Source organism: Dipodomys spectabilis, unplaced genomic scaffold (genome assembly GCF_019054845.1).
Source record: "Dipodomys spectabilis isolate Male_0828 unplaced genomic scaffold, ASM1905484v1 ptg000054l, whole genome shotgun sequence".
NCBI classification, from domain to species: domain Eukaryota; kingdom Metazoa; phylum Chordata; class Mammalia; order Rodentia; family Heteromyidae; genus Dipodomys; species Dipodomys spectabilis.
In genome coordinates this window covers 24,435,008-24,449,643 of record NW_024870731.1, presented here as the reverse complement: position 1 = coordinate 24,449,643, position 14,636 = coordinate 24,435,008, and the positions used below count along the sequence as shown (strand labels likewise).

Genomic DNA, 14,636 nt, shown 5'->3' with positions numbered 1-14,636 from the left:
TGGCTCATGACTGTAATCCTGGCTAGTCAGGAAGCTGATATCTGAAGACCACAGTTTAAAGATAGCCCAGACAGAAAAGTCTGTGAGACTCTTTGATCTCCTCCTAACCAGCAAAGAGACAGAAGTGAGCTGTGGCTCAAGTGGCAGATTACCAGCCTTGAGAGATAAAACTAAAAACAAAGCCGGGTGCTGGTGGCTCACACTTATAATCCTAGCTACTCAGGAGGCTGAGATCTGAGGATCACGGTTCAAAGCCAGCCCAGGCAGGAAAGTCCAATAAACCACTAGAAAACAGGAAATGGTACTGTGGCTCAAGCAGTAGAGTGCTCACCTTGAGCTGAAGAGCTGAGGGATAGAGCCCAAGCCCAGAGTTCAAGCCCCACAACTGACTAAAAACAACTAAAAACAGCACCCAGGTCCTGAGTTCAAAACCTGGTACTGCCCTCCCCCCAGTTAAAAAAAAAAACAGACACAGGAGACCTCATACAGTATGACCCCATTGATATGATATGTTCAGAAGGAATATCTACAAAAACAGAATTTATATTAGTGTTGACTGAGCTAGTGAATAGAAATGACCATACAAACTTTTATTGGGAAAAGCAAAAAGTCCTTAAGCGAATACATGATGTTTGTTATACAACTTGGTAAATCTACAAAACAATCACTGGATTGTACACTTGAATTGGGTTAATTATGTGATAAATAAAATATGCCTCAATAGAGGTATCAGAAAATGAAAGGAATTTTCTGTGGGGCATAGCCCTCTGTATGTATTTTAATAAGATCCTTATGGTTTTAAGCAGTTTTTATATAATCTGTTTTTTAAATTGGTCTTGTTATCCACCCCAGACTAGGCTTAAATTTGCTGTGTAGTCCAGGCTTATCTCAAACTTGCATTCTCCTGCCTCTGCCTCCCAGCTCCTGGGATTACAGGCATGAACCACCACATCCAACCTCCAGAAGGATGTTTTTAAGGTTTTTAACTGATACATAGGAATTGCACATATTTATAAGATTCCATGGGATATTTAAATACATGTACACAGTGTATAGTCTTCAAATTAGGGCGAACTGTCCTTAAAACATTATTACATTTTCCTGGTGAAAACTTTCACTATCCTTTCTTCTAGCTTTTATTAATATAGTAAAATTCCACCCCTAAGGATGTTCTGATTATCCTGGATTTGGGGAGACCAAGGGAAGAGATAGTATTTTCATATACTTAATTAAAAGATGTAAAGACTAATTTTTGAGGACATCGTTTACGGATTGACATGGATTAACTGTAGGTAATTTCTTTTTGTGGGCTCAGTTTGGATCAAGATCCTCACATTAGTGTTTCCACATGTTTTTGCCAGTTGGAAGAGGTGACATTCAATTAAATATAGAGCACTTGGGGTGTGAAAAAAATCATCAGTGCAATTTCACAGAAACTTCCTTAAAAAAATAAGCACTGCCACCTGAGGTATTGAATGCTTTTTCTTAGGTGCCTTTGAATCTGATTATTGCCAATTAAAGGTGGCAATTTATTCCCTACTGCCTCTTGTCTTCCTACAGAAAAGGCGAGGGAAGAAGGTGGCTTATTGACTTTCATGAAGCTTCTAAGTCTGCAATTTTCTAATTCTTTATCGATTGTCAATATTATGGAGTTGATGTTATGAAATAGAGATGTGGGAAGGTCGCTCCCCATACTCCCATGAATATGATCCCAGTAGCTTTGCCTTCTAAATACATGCGAAATAGAAATGCCCCCAGGGTCCCAGATACTTTTTAATTGGAACACTACATTGTACACCAGAACAAAACTGCCACCAAAGCCATTGCACATCTATTTGTGGATGTGTTTTGGGGGGAGATGAGGGAAGGGGGATTGTCATCCCATCAAGACAAGCTAGGATTTGATTTTGGAGGCTGATACAAGAGTTAGTATATATAATTAGTGAAAAGCACTTATCAGCAAAGGAAAGGGGTCCAGGATGCCAAGTGTGTGGCCTTGCACACGGATTGCTCTGAAGAAAAGCAACAGGTATTTGTAGAATACTGCTGCAGGCTGATGCTGGACTTTTATTAACTCTGAATCCCTCCATCCTTCCTGCCCCTCACTAGTCAATCCTTTGAGGTATTTCCAGGTGTGAAAAACAAGCCTGACTGATGTCAACACACCTGCAAATGATTATACTGCTAGCGAGGCTCCAGAATTAAAATTGGAAGCAAAATCTCTTAAATTCCAAATTGAATACTCTTCCCACAATGCCTTTCCTTTCTTCCTATGAGTGTGGTAAAGATAGATAGGTAGATAGACAGACAGATAGATAGATAGATTGATAGATGTTATCCTCCTTTGGTCTCGATCACATACATCATCTCTCTGGATCCTCACCTGACAGCCACAGGGTGCATATAATCATCCGCTCTTTACAGACAAGAAGAAAACTAAGGCCTCTGCAGGTGTGAAAGAAAATTAAGCATCTTCAACATCAAGTAATTTGCCCAGTGTCACATGAGTTCTGGGTCCTGGGTCAAGAGCATCGGCATCAATATGAAAATGATTAAAAATGCAAGCCCTAGCCCCAGCCCAGCCATGGTCAGAAACTCTAGGGGAGTTTGGCTTGACAAACTCTGTAAGTGATTCTGAGCCACATTCAGTTTCAGAGCCAGTGAGCTGTGTGTGGCATGGCAAAATGAAGACTTAGATGTCCCTATTGCTCTTGCTTGAACCAAACCTTTCAAACAACTTTTTTTTTAAATATTCCCATCCTATCCTTTTGTGATGACTCTTTTGGAGTCTAACTGAATGATTCCCCACATTCTGTAGTCATCCTTGTTCCCTGATGTACGTGGGTCATTTAGTTCAGATTTGTTTTAATCAGTGTCATTTTTCTCTCCCTTCCCTCCTGTCTCATGGCAGACATACCACTGAAATCGCCACATGTCACAGTCGCAGACTATGGAATGGAGTGCAGGGTGGGAGTTTATGGGAATTGCCAAGATTGTAAATGATACATCTTAATCTAAGATGACACTAGGTTTTCTCTCTCACTAGACCAGAGACGGCAAGCACAGACACGTTTTGTGTTTATTTCAGTGCATAGTGTGCACAGTGTGCATATTTTATTCCTCTCTGTGTACATTGCCGTCACCACTTCGCAATCAGATTTTGGACTGTGCTTCCTATTCCCACTCTTTGGTAGGAAATTGTGAGACTGTGCTAACTCTAAACTGCGGGAAGACACCTGGGAGGTGCACGCCCCTACTTAGATGGATCGTATGTTCTCCAGTATGTCACAGTCTTCACTACTCCCCATTGTACCTTTAACTCTAACAATGCATGGTACTGCTCTTTATTGTAGAAATGGTACTATTGCTTCTCTTATCATAAAAGAAGAAAAAAGTGAGTTCATGAGCTATGTCTCTCCCAAGTATTGAACTAAAAGCTAGTCTAAATTGAACAAGGTGGCTCCCACTAGAATCCTAGCTACTCAGGAGTTAGGAAGATCATGGTCTAAGGCCAGCCTCTAGGGCAAAAAACTAAACAGCTTAAATCAAAAGGGACTGGATGTATGTTTCCGTTGGTAAAGCAAGTCCGGTGTCCCAAATTCAAGTCCTAATACAGCCAAAAAGGGGGGTGGGGAGTGACTTATAGTGGAAATGAAGAAAACAGTACTACTTGTTTAACATGGAAAGAGCAACCCATTGCACATTTCCTGTTTGTTCCTATAAGTATCTGAATTAGTAGGACTTGTTTTTACTTCTAGGAGCAATAGCTGTGTTGTGAGCAATTGCATTTACATGCGAAATTGGACCCAGCATGACTAGTAAGACCTTGGTCGAAGCCATCCCAAACCCCATTGGCTTTCTTTGTGACTTCTCATCTGTTTATTTTCCCCTGAGCGGCCATAACATGCATTCTGTGTGATCCTGTTTCTCAGGTGGTGATCATGGAGGTCCAAGGACTCAAATCCTTGGCTCCAAACCGTATTGTGTATTGCACGATGGAGGTGGAAGGAGGAGAGAAACTCCAGACTGATCAAGCAGAGGCTTCAAAACCAACGTAAGTGAGATTCTCCATGACGCCTTTCACAGAGGATTCTGTTTTCACCAGCTCCAACGACAGGTCTAGTGTTCCCGAAGGCCCTAAGAGACATAGGCTTGTTTATTTAGCAAAGAAAATGACTTGAGTGCATTTTATTTTGGTAGTCATGATCAGGACTCCTGCTCTCACAAAGCTGCTAGAAGTTGTAGGGATACTCTTCTTTCAAGGGTCTTTTGTCAAATATGTGTGTGTGTGTATGTGTGTGTGTGTGTGTGTATGCAGTGTAGCCTCATAGAGATCACAGTATCATGACAGACACCAGAAAACTAGTCTCACAAATATAAATTGTAAATACAGCCACTCCTCTGTTTCTATGAGATCACAGATCCAGTCAACTGTAGATTGAAATCTTCCCCTTCTATATTGTGTCTGTACTGAACATGCACAGACTTTATCTCTTACCAGTGTCCCTCAAATAATACAGCATAACTGTTCTGATAGCATTTGCATCGCACTAGGTATGAGTAACCTCTAAAGTATATGGAGGCTGTGTATAGGTTGTATGAAAATATTATGCTAGTTTATATCAAGAACTTGAACATCTGTATATTTTGATATCCATGTGATATAGGGGGAATCCAAGAACCAGTCTCCTATAGGTGCCAAAGTACAACTGCAGTTGTAAATACAGAGAAAGAATTCTTTAAGAGGAGACATCAGGAGGAGCTGAATGACCCTGTCAGGGGGACAAAAACGGAATAAGCCTACCTTGGGACACATGAGACACTTGAGCTAATTATAAAAGATGGAGTGAGTAGTTCATATAAAGGTCTTGTGATCCGCCAAGGCTATGTGGAAAGGAAGGATTCAATGTAAGCAAGAGGGGCTGGAATTTGAAGAAGAATTAAGCGGTAGGCCTTTTAGAAAGCTAGGTTAGGCCACTTAAGGGAAAGTATGGACAGACGTGTGGTTTGCAAAGATCATTCTCTCTGCATTGGAAGGGGCCTAACGTCATGCAGATGAGTTAGGATCCTGGGCAGTGATTGATAAGAGCCATGCAGTTAGTTCATTTGGCTTAGTAGACTCTCAAGCCTCAGAGATTCATGAAGGACCACTGCTCCCTTCCCTCCACACCCACTGCCTCTGTCCCTTCCTTTCCTACCTCTGGGCATCCAGCCTAAACTAATGAGCCTCTTTTCAGGTTGGTATTAATTCATAAGAGAGTCATCAAAAGGGGTACCCCTCTCACCAGCTCGCTGCGTCTCCCATCCCCAGAGCTTTCTGAACTGTTTGGCAGAGCATGAATAACTTACTGGGGTGTTCAAACAAAATAGTTCAAAGGAAGCACTGGATGTTTCCCGGACTAGAGAGAGGCTGAAGGCATTGTGTGCCTTCAAGTGGGTCTTTGCGTGAGTAACAAAGCCTGAGATGCTCAGAAGCCAGATGAAATTAATGAGTGTGTGTGTGTGTGTGTGTGTGTGTGTGTGTGTGTGTGTGTGCAGAAGAAAATAGAAACCCATAGGACTCCTCATCCTCCCTTCTTTTCTAAAGATTAACCCCATACTGACAACACACCAGTTCTCTGCCAGTTGGTGAAATCTCTTTACCTTTGATGTTGGTGTGTTATGCTAAGCTATTTCAATGTGCTTTTTTTTGTTAATGTGTGGTGTGGCAGGGAGGGAGCCTATTTTATGTCTGCTAGCTTTGTAAGAGATGGGGCCTGCTATGGTGTCATGAGATAAAGAAGGAGAAAGCTCTGGTTCTTCCAACACAGTGTTATTGTATCCCGGATATTTTACCTCAAAAGGCAATTCGTATCATTTTATGGGGTGTAACGGTTTCTGTTGCCAGTGTTAAGCAGTGAGGTGATTCTTGTGTATTTATGGATGTCTAAAGGTTTCACATTGCAAACAAATATAGAATGTAGGGGGGGTGCGTGCTTGAAATACTTATTTCACTTGCATATTTACTTGTATCCATATATGTTCATTACACTATCCATGCCCAAACAACACTTCATGCAGAAGCCTTTTGCTTCTCTAACAGAAAGGATGTGTTTTTCATGCTCCCTCTACCAGTATTACCAGATCCCCACAGTTGGTTTATTGATTTGTTTTTTAATACATTCCGATTGCAAGCTACATGACTAGGTTCAAGTCAAATCAATTTGTCATAGCTATGTAGGGTGCTGAATTGAGAAGTTTTTTCAAGCAAGATCTGTAGCCAGAGGGAAAAATACCACGATCAGCTTACAATGTCTACAGTGAGACTAGAAAGGCTTTGAATGTCCAGTGTTTGATCTACAGTACCCAGCTTGGAGTCTCAGATCTCAGCCTCCTGAGTACCTAGGATTATAGGCATAAGCCACCAGTGCTCAGCCATGGAGGACATTTTAACTTGGGGCTAGCTGATGTTTACCAGCTCGGAACCTTCTATAGACAGCAACCTCCATTTGGGATTTATTTGTATAGAATTGCTTGATCCCATTGTGGTAGCCCTCATTTTTGGCTGCAGCCCTGCTATGTCTTTTTACACTGGTAATACAAGGTTTCCTCTTCAAAGAAATATATGCTGCCATTTAAAAAGGGAAGCACTTTAAATCAAATATATTAAGTATACAATAGCACAGATGTTATTAGGTAGGATCACAAATAATCTTCAGAATAACAAGCTATTTCAAAATGTATACAAGGTATAGGATGTCAAAGGTGAGGAAGATGGTAGGCAAATCACTTTAAGTTAGTGAAATTGATATAAACAAAGCTTGTATCTCCTCTGAGTAGATATTCTCCAGAAATGACTCTCTTTCCTGGGTTGTCTTATACAGGGATAAGTTACCTTCTATTCTAAATACAGCATGCCCTGAGGATTAACCATCAGAATATGTACATAATTTTGCTAACAAGAAAGCAAGCTTAAATGAACAGCCCAGTATTATACTACCTTATCCGAAATTGTATTCTTCTGAATTACAACTAATGATTTCACTTGGCATTTGATTATTTAACAAGTTCATCACTCCCTGACAAGCCATGGGCTTCATGACATATGGATTTTATTATTGCCAGGAATTAGAAACCACAATCAGATGGTTTCTTGCCATTTTCTAAGGGAATGAGGAAAGAAAATGTCCTAACTGGGAAATTTCATCATAGCCTTAGAGTATTTTCAATGAGACTACATTAAAACAAGAGACAAAAAAAAGCAAAGGCAACAGCTTTCTATAACATTGTTCTTCTGTGACATATAGTATTTGTCCTAATGGCACAATGCAGAATGTACCCGACTTATTATCCCCAAATTATTCATGGAAATGGAGTTCTGTTACTTCGCCCCCACAGTAAGTCAGCTACAAAATCAGAAAAAAAGGAAGTTGTTCCTTCCAACTGTTTGCCTTGCATATCATCTTCTTAATGATAGTACTTCCTTTCTCAATTTCACCAAAACTATTTCCTGTGTACGGGGGCTTAGAATGGTTTACGTGGAAGTAGGAAATCTTCCCTGAATGTCTCCTCTGAAATGTGGGTGTAAATGAGTAATAGAAAAGGGTGGGCATTCCTATTCCTTCACCAAGTGTATAGACAATACTTTCCTTGTGTCCAGTTAGTGCCAGGGGCTACAGCTGTGAATAATACACATCCAGCTTTGTCGTCATTGCCTGAACATCTTAATAAAGGACGCAGGCAATAAATAAATGAGTGAAAGTTTAACATCTGATTACAGTTTGTGCACTAAAAGGAATGAACAATCTACTCCAGTGTCCAGAGCAGCTCTGCTTGAGTATGTAGCGCTTGAATTTGCACCTGAAGGTTGAGAGAGAACAGCCATTCAAAGAGTCATGGGGAATCTGTAACTGGAAAAGCATTCTCCATGCTGCAGGCAGAGGAGACAGCAGGCACACAGGCTTTGAGCTAGGAAGGGGCTTGACCCAGAAGGAGATCAGCGCGACAGAGATTAGTTAATAGAGGGAAATATTTGCAGAAGGATCCTAAAGAACATGGCATAGCCAGAAAGCTTAGGGCCTTGTGGACTTTCACAGCTTGTAAGCTTTGTTCCAAGGCCTGAGAGAAGCCACTGGGAGATTTTTAAGCCAGATTGGATTTCCTTCTTGAAACGTTGAAGCATCTTTAAGGACCCAAGTAAATTAAAAATCACAGGTATATCGGTCAGTGAATATCTACTGAGCACATGCAGGCATTTGTGTTGTTAGAGTTGGGAATAATACAGATGTGACCTTTAAAGATCTAGAGCCACAGAGAAAAGCTGAATGGAAAAATCCAAGTGCCTGGGTGCAGAGTGATAAATTCTCCATGAACCACCAGAGTTCTTGAGAACTTCAAAAGTTACTGCATGGAAATTGTTACAAGCATCAGTTCATTTCTCATCTGCCCTCCACCACACTCATGCTCAAATGCACAGTACAGAAGACATTTATGTGGGCTGTTGAGTATAGTGGAAATTCAGGTACAACTTGTCTTTTTTTTTTCCTTCCTGGAGAAAGGCTTAGTCTCTTTCAGAGTTAATTAAATCACAATGGGGAAAATTAACACTGACCCGGAAATACAACTTTGCTAGGTTTTTAGAAGATGTGTGTGCTGGAAATCAGTAAAAATGCTCAGAGAACTGTCCTGGCTACAAAACCAGAAAGCCTGGACAAAAAGCCCCAAAGTTTGTATAAGACTAGTTTGTATTTGTTTGTCAGCAGGAGAGGAATAATCTGGCTAGTAAAGCAATAGACTATAAAGTAGATGGCAGAAGGGATTGGTTCCTAAAGAAAAGGCTTTGAAGAGAGAGTTCCATGCTCTGCTGCTAACGCCATCATAAATGTCCAACCTAATATGTCACCGAGCTACCCAGCTTCCCCATTCTGATAATGGACTAGGCTATAATTCCCAGCTATTCCATCATCCTCTCATCCAACTGAGAGGAAAAGCCATCATGAAAGAACTTCGGCAATGTTCAGAAATTGCAACTCTGAGTAATTAGAATTGTTGGTATTTGTAGGTGTTTTAGAATAGGGTGATCATGTAGTAGCTACAGTTTGATAGTTAGATGTTGAGTCTCCATCCCAAAATGTAAACATTCCATAGAAACCCTAATGGCCTGAGTAGTCTAATATTGGATAGATTTAAAACAAGGATATCCATTTTATATCTTTTTTTGTGACTAGATGCCAGGGATTATGCCTGTAAACATAGGAAGCAGAGTTCCCTGAGACTCACAGTTTGAAGCCAGCCTCAGGCAGACAAACCTGACTCTTATCTGCAGTTAGCCGGAAAAGCCTAGAAATGGAGCTGTGATTGAAGGGGTAAAGCACTAGCCTTGAGCCAAAAAAAAAAAAAAAAAAAGAATGTTATCTAGGCCTTGAGTTCAAGCTCCAGTACTAGCACCAACTTGATTGTTACTTAGTAGAGAGAAAGTGGGAAGGAATGTCATAAAGTTGTTCCCTATAAGAATGAGATGCAGTTTAGAAAGTTAATCCTCATAGTAGTAAAACAAGGGATGCTTAGTTTAGGCTCCTTACTGCGTGAAATACAGTGGTGAGGTAGATAAGAACACCAAGTCAGTAGCCAGAGCACTACATCCCTGTATTGGTTGTTAGGCCATTAACACTGGTGTTTCATTCTCTATACTTCTATGAAAACTAAATTAATACATAGAATATGCTTAAAACAAAAATGCCTATCACAAAGTAGTCCTGTTGCCTATTATAATCTTTGGAAGGAGGAAGGGACAGGAATAAAAGACTCTGGGTCTAAAATACTAATGATTAACATTGACTTAACACTTTCTGTAGAGTTAGTGCTATGCTAAGTCATCATTTAATGTCCTCCCAAACATATGAGAAAGGCACTTGGTATTCCCATATTTTTGATGGAAATACAAGATCCAGAGAGTTCTAGATGAATTAGAAGTTGCACCGATAAGAGTTGAAACAGAAAACCAAACCCAAAGATTGTACTTTTATCCTATTCTGCAACCTTACCTTTCAGAAAGGTCACCAAAAGAAAGTATTTTAACTAGTACTGAACACACAGAAAAACTATAAAAGGCTTATTTCCTTTCCACATGCACGATTATTTGGGGCTTCAAATACTGTCTTGTGTTTTACATTGTGATTCTTATGCTGTCCCTCACAACAGAACAAGTGTTTCACTCAATGAATTCAATAGATGTAACTCCATTGTATGCAGCAGCATTTAGGTACTACCTGTATCATTCTGCAAGATGGTGGCCCCTTCCCTTGAAGCACGTACAAACCCCAGGAGAATCCTTAGTGATGACGATCACCGTCCCATCCTCGTGGAAATCACCACCAATAGCAATTGCCCCACTTAAAATCAAAATGTGTGGGTGCCAGTAGCTCACATCTGTAGACCTAGCTACTTGGTGGACTGAGATCTGAGGATCCCAGTTGTAAATTAGCCTGGGCAGGAAAGCTGTGAACATCTTATCTCCAATAAATTACTCCAAAAAGCCAGAAGTGAAGTTGTAACTCAAGTGGTAGAGTGCTATCCTTGAGCAAAAAGAAGATCAGAAACAGTGCCTGGGCCCTGAGTTTAAACCCAGAACCAGAAAAAAAAAAAATCTGAGTGCTAGGTGCTGAAGGAGCAGGTTCCATTTGGTTAAGCGTTTTGATGGACCTGAAGGTGATCTCAGCTTGCTCTATCATCAACTTGGTAACCTTGGTAACCTTCACTGCACTACGGTTTTCCCAAATTTGAACAGCCACAAAAACACAAACTGACCTGTAGGACTGTTGTTGAAATTTATTTGGTTGTTGTTAAGAGCTGGTTCATTGACTGGCATATTGTAACCTCTCAAGAAATAGTTTTAATAGCCAAAACTCCACTATGGACTTACTGAATTCCCTAGGGTATTATTAAGTAATCAGTAACTTCTCATTATACTGGAGGGAAACAAAATAACAGCTTGGTGCCAGTGGCTTGTGCCTCTAATCCTAGTTACTCAGGAGGCTGAGATCTGAGGATCATAGTTCAAAGCCAGCCTGAGCAGGAAAGTTTGAGACCCTTATTGCCAATCAACCACCAAAAAGGTTAGAAGTTTAGCTATGGCTCAAGTAGTAGAGTGCCAGCCTTGAGCAAGAAAAAGATCAAAGCCCAGATCTTAAGTTCAAGCCCCAGTACTGGCATGTGTGCATGCGAGCATGCACACAGGTGCATGCACACACACACACACACACATATACACGTACACACACACACACCAAGTGTCACTATGGTTCCAAATGGTAGAATGTTAGCCTTGAATGCTAACACTTAGGTATAGTGCCCAAGCCCTGGGTTCAAGCCCCATGACCAACAAAAACAAAAAAGGAAAAGGAAAAAAAAGATGTTAAAATCCTCCAGCTCTTTAAACCCAACCTGTACAGCTTAACTAACTGGAAATCAAATAGATCGTGTGCCAATTGAGAACCACGTATGTAACTAACATGTTTGTTCAGAGCCAAGAATATACTCTTAGGGTAACATTGACTTAAAGACACCAGAGTTGTCTCAAAGATGAGCAGATCGCAAAGGACAGTATAATACTTTAGATTATTAAGTCATATTCAGAGTCATATACCTAGTAGACTGGTTCTCCAACTATCCCTTCTTCACCATGATTCTCATCACAGCCATCAATCAAAGGTTAGAGTGTTGCCCAGTTTCTTGTTCTTGATAGTAAGCTTCCTATGCTGTAAACTCGCCTAACTACAAAGCTGGAGATGAGTGGATACCCTCTGGGAAAGAACTTCTTGGCTAATGCCAAATCCTTAGGGTATTTAGGAACTATCTAGATATCTAGCCATCTCGTTTAATTTCTATGTAGCAATTTTCTATCTACTGCATCAAGTCATATAACTTATTTCTTTTTTTATTGTAAAGGTATTGTACAAAAGGTTACAGCTACATGAGTAAGATAATGAGTACATTCTTATCAAGCATTGTTGCCTCCTCCTTTGTTTTTCCCCTGCCTCCCTCCTCCACAACTACACTCCCCGCCCCAGCCCGAGAATGGCTCCAGACTGGGCTCTGTGAGTGTCTCAGGAGCTAGTCCCTCAGGGAAAAGTTATTGATTGCTGATAGGCCTCAACCCTACTCAGAACCTAGCCTACCACCTATTTCTAACCCAAGAGCATAACAGGATGGTTTCCCATGGAGTAAAGTGTAGCACAGTTTGGAACCTAGGAAATGTGTGTGTCTCTCTCTCTTTTTCTCCATTGCATACTTTCAAGAGAGCCCAGACAAAACAAATCTCTGAGTTGCCTGCCTGATCGAGGGGCCTGGCCGCCTCTGGAAGAACTCAGTGTGCGTCGTCAGCCACTTGGGATCGAGACTCGTCTTTGTGCTGATGCCACAAATCCTTGCAACTCCTGGATAGAATCAGATCACAAAGAGGAATACCAGATATTTCTTGGCCTGTCTCCTGTCTATTCAGTCAGCCCCTCCTCCATTTATCTCGTGTATCTGTGCCCCGTTCTGTGCCCTCACAGTGCTATAGTGCCCCAAGAGAATCAAGGCAAAGAGATCACCCTTGTAATGTCCCCAATCTAAAGAGGCAATTGATTGGCAAAACAATTCTAAATCACTGGGCTGGCATAGATAAATCACACTTTGGCTTTGAGTTTAGGATTATTTGGTCAACACCAACCATACAGCTTTCACTTCAGTCTCGCCTTTACAAGACCTAATAGTAAATGTTGAGTCCTTTCTGGCATATCTGAACATGCTCAGTGATCATGGGGGCCTGGAGATAACCATGACAGCCAGTCTGTGGCCACATCGTAATGCAAATAAGGGATTTCATCCTCATTGTGTAATACTATCCAAATATTCATTTTCAAGTACAGATGAGCTCCCAAATGCATATTACAGTCAAATTCTCCTGTACGTATTGAAATTCTATCAGTGAATTAAACTACAAACCTATATACTTATGTTAATTACCCAAATGTTTCCACATGTCATAATCTGTAATTATAAAAGACTATTTTACATGGAACACAATAAGCAAATGAAAAAAATTTACACGTGATTCTTTAATATCTTTAGGATGAAAAACATATACTTTGGGGGGACTAATAAAATGTAAATAACACCAAGCTGAAAAGTAAAGATTACCCTTTATCGTCACTCTAATCTTGGTACATATATTTGGTCGATATATTCAACATATTAACAACAGAAGCTTTCCTTTCATCCGTTCCTATCCAGAAGGAAGAATAGCTTGACAATTTGCCATTTTTTAATGTGTCTGACAGCAATTTGCTACACTGGCAGAGCCAAAAATAGTTTACTGCTCCATCAAGCTCAAGTCAAAGTAAACATCTGTTTGTTGTCTGACTTAAGTGTGTCATGTATGGACATATGGAGACCAGGGAAGAATTTAGCTGATGATGCAAAGAAATTACTTATACCTGTACCACAGTAGCGAAAGTATGTGCTTTGACTATTTAATAATAAGATCGATGTAATGACTGAATAAATAATAGTTCTTACATCCCTAGAAGTATATTGGTGGACATTGATACTCAGCATTAGCTAAACATTTTATTTTTAACCCTCAGCTCATTTAACATCAGCCAAATCTTGAGTGTGTGGCCCTTCAACACCTCTGTGAATTAAAGACTCAGTATCATTCTGTGGAGATTTAGCACAGTGGAGAGAAGCTGTTTTAATTAGACTGGGCAGAAAGTGTCCCTCAGAGGTAACATTGGAATTTAATCCTGTATTCGAAGAGAACATGAAAACAACATGATGGGCCAGTTTAGAAAGCCTGAGAACAAGGAGCCTACTACCGTTAGGGGTAGAGAGAAGGCCGCTGTGGCCAGAGCAGGTGAAAGGGAAAGGAAAAGACAGCTGCTCAGAGAGGCTAGCCCAAACTAGACTTACAGCAAGACATCTGGATGTTCCATCCAAAAGGAGCCAGGTCGAATGTACGTTTGGGCGATAGCACTCTGGTAGCTTTTGGAGAAACTATGTAAGACACCGGCAACAGTGGAGACAGCAACAATCTGTGGATGCCATGTGGCAGAAGGGAGGGAGTGAAAGGGATCGATTCTAAACATGTACCTTTGCATTCCCATTTTTTCCTTATTTCTGAGAGCAACAGGCCCTCTGGGGTGTGGCATTCTTGTACCAGATACACTTGACTCTTCCTCTCATGAGTTTTTTTCAGTCATTACCACCAAGCCTTTCAAGTCAGCCTGGCATCAGTGAAACTCTTGTAGGAGGTAGATGTACAGCAGGGGGGTGGGACAGTCAATTTTCCAGTGAGATCTTCCATTCCCCTGCACGGATTATAGCTGCAGTTGCATCAAATTTGTGTTTTCCCCAGGTTCACAGACTCTTCCCCCTCCCTCTCCCTTTCTCTCTCCCTCTCCCTCTCTCTCTCTCTCTCTCTCTATTATATATATACACACACACACAAAATATATATATATACTATTATGCACAGTCATTAGGTTGACAGTGACACCAAAGTAAAAGAGAAAGCCCCCAATCTCTTCTCCTCTAGGTTTCACTCCCTACTTGGCTGATGAGGCAGGCTGCCCTGTGCTCGTGGCAATGCTTCCTGTGGGTAGGGAGGTATACAG

General features: G+C 40.9%; 1 protein-coding gene across 10 annotated transcripts in view; it reads left to right on the top strand.

The window, feature by feature from the left end:
• Cadps (calcium dependent secretion activator) overlaps positions 1–14,636 on the top strand; it is a 445,968-nt gene that overhangs the window by 213,675 nt on the left and 217,657 nt on the right. For all 10 annotated transcript variants that reach the window (XM_042679880.1, XM_042679874.1, XM_042679881.1 and 7 more), the window contains exon 6: positions 3,933–4,054. In XM_042679880.1, coding sequence (XP_042535814.1) covers positions 3,933–4,054 — 122 coding nt within the window. The remainder of the gene's footprint in view (positions 1–3,932; positions 4,055–14,636) is intronic.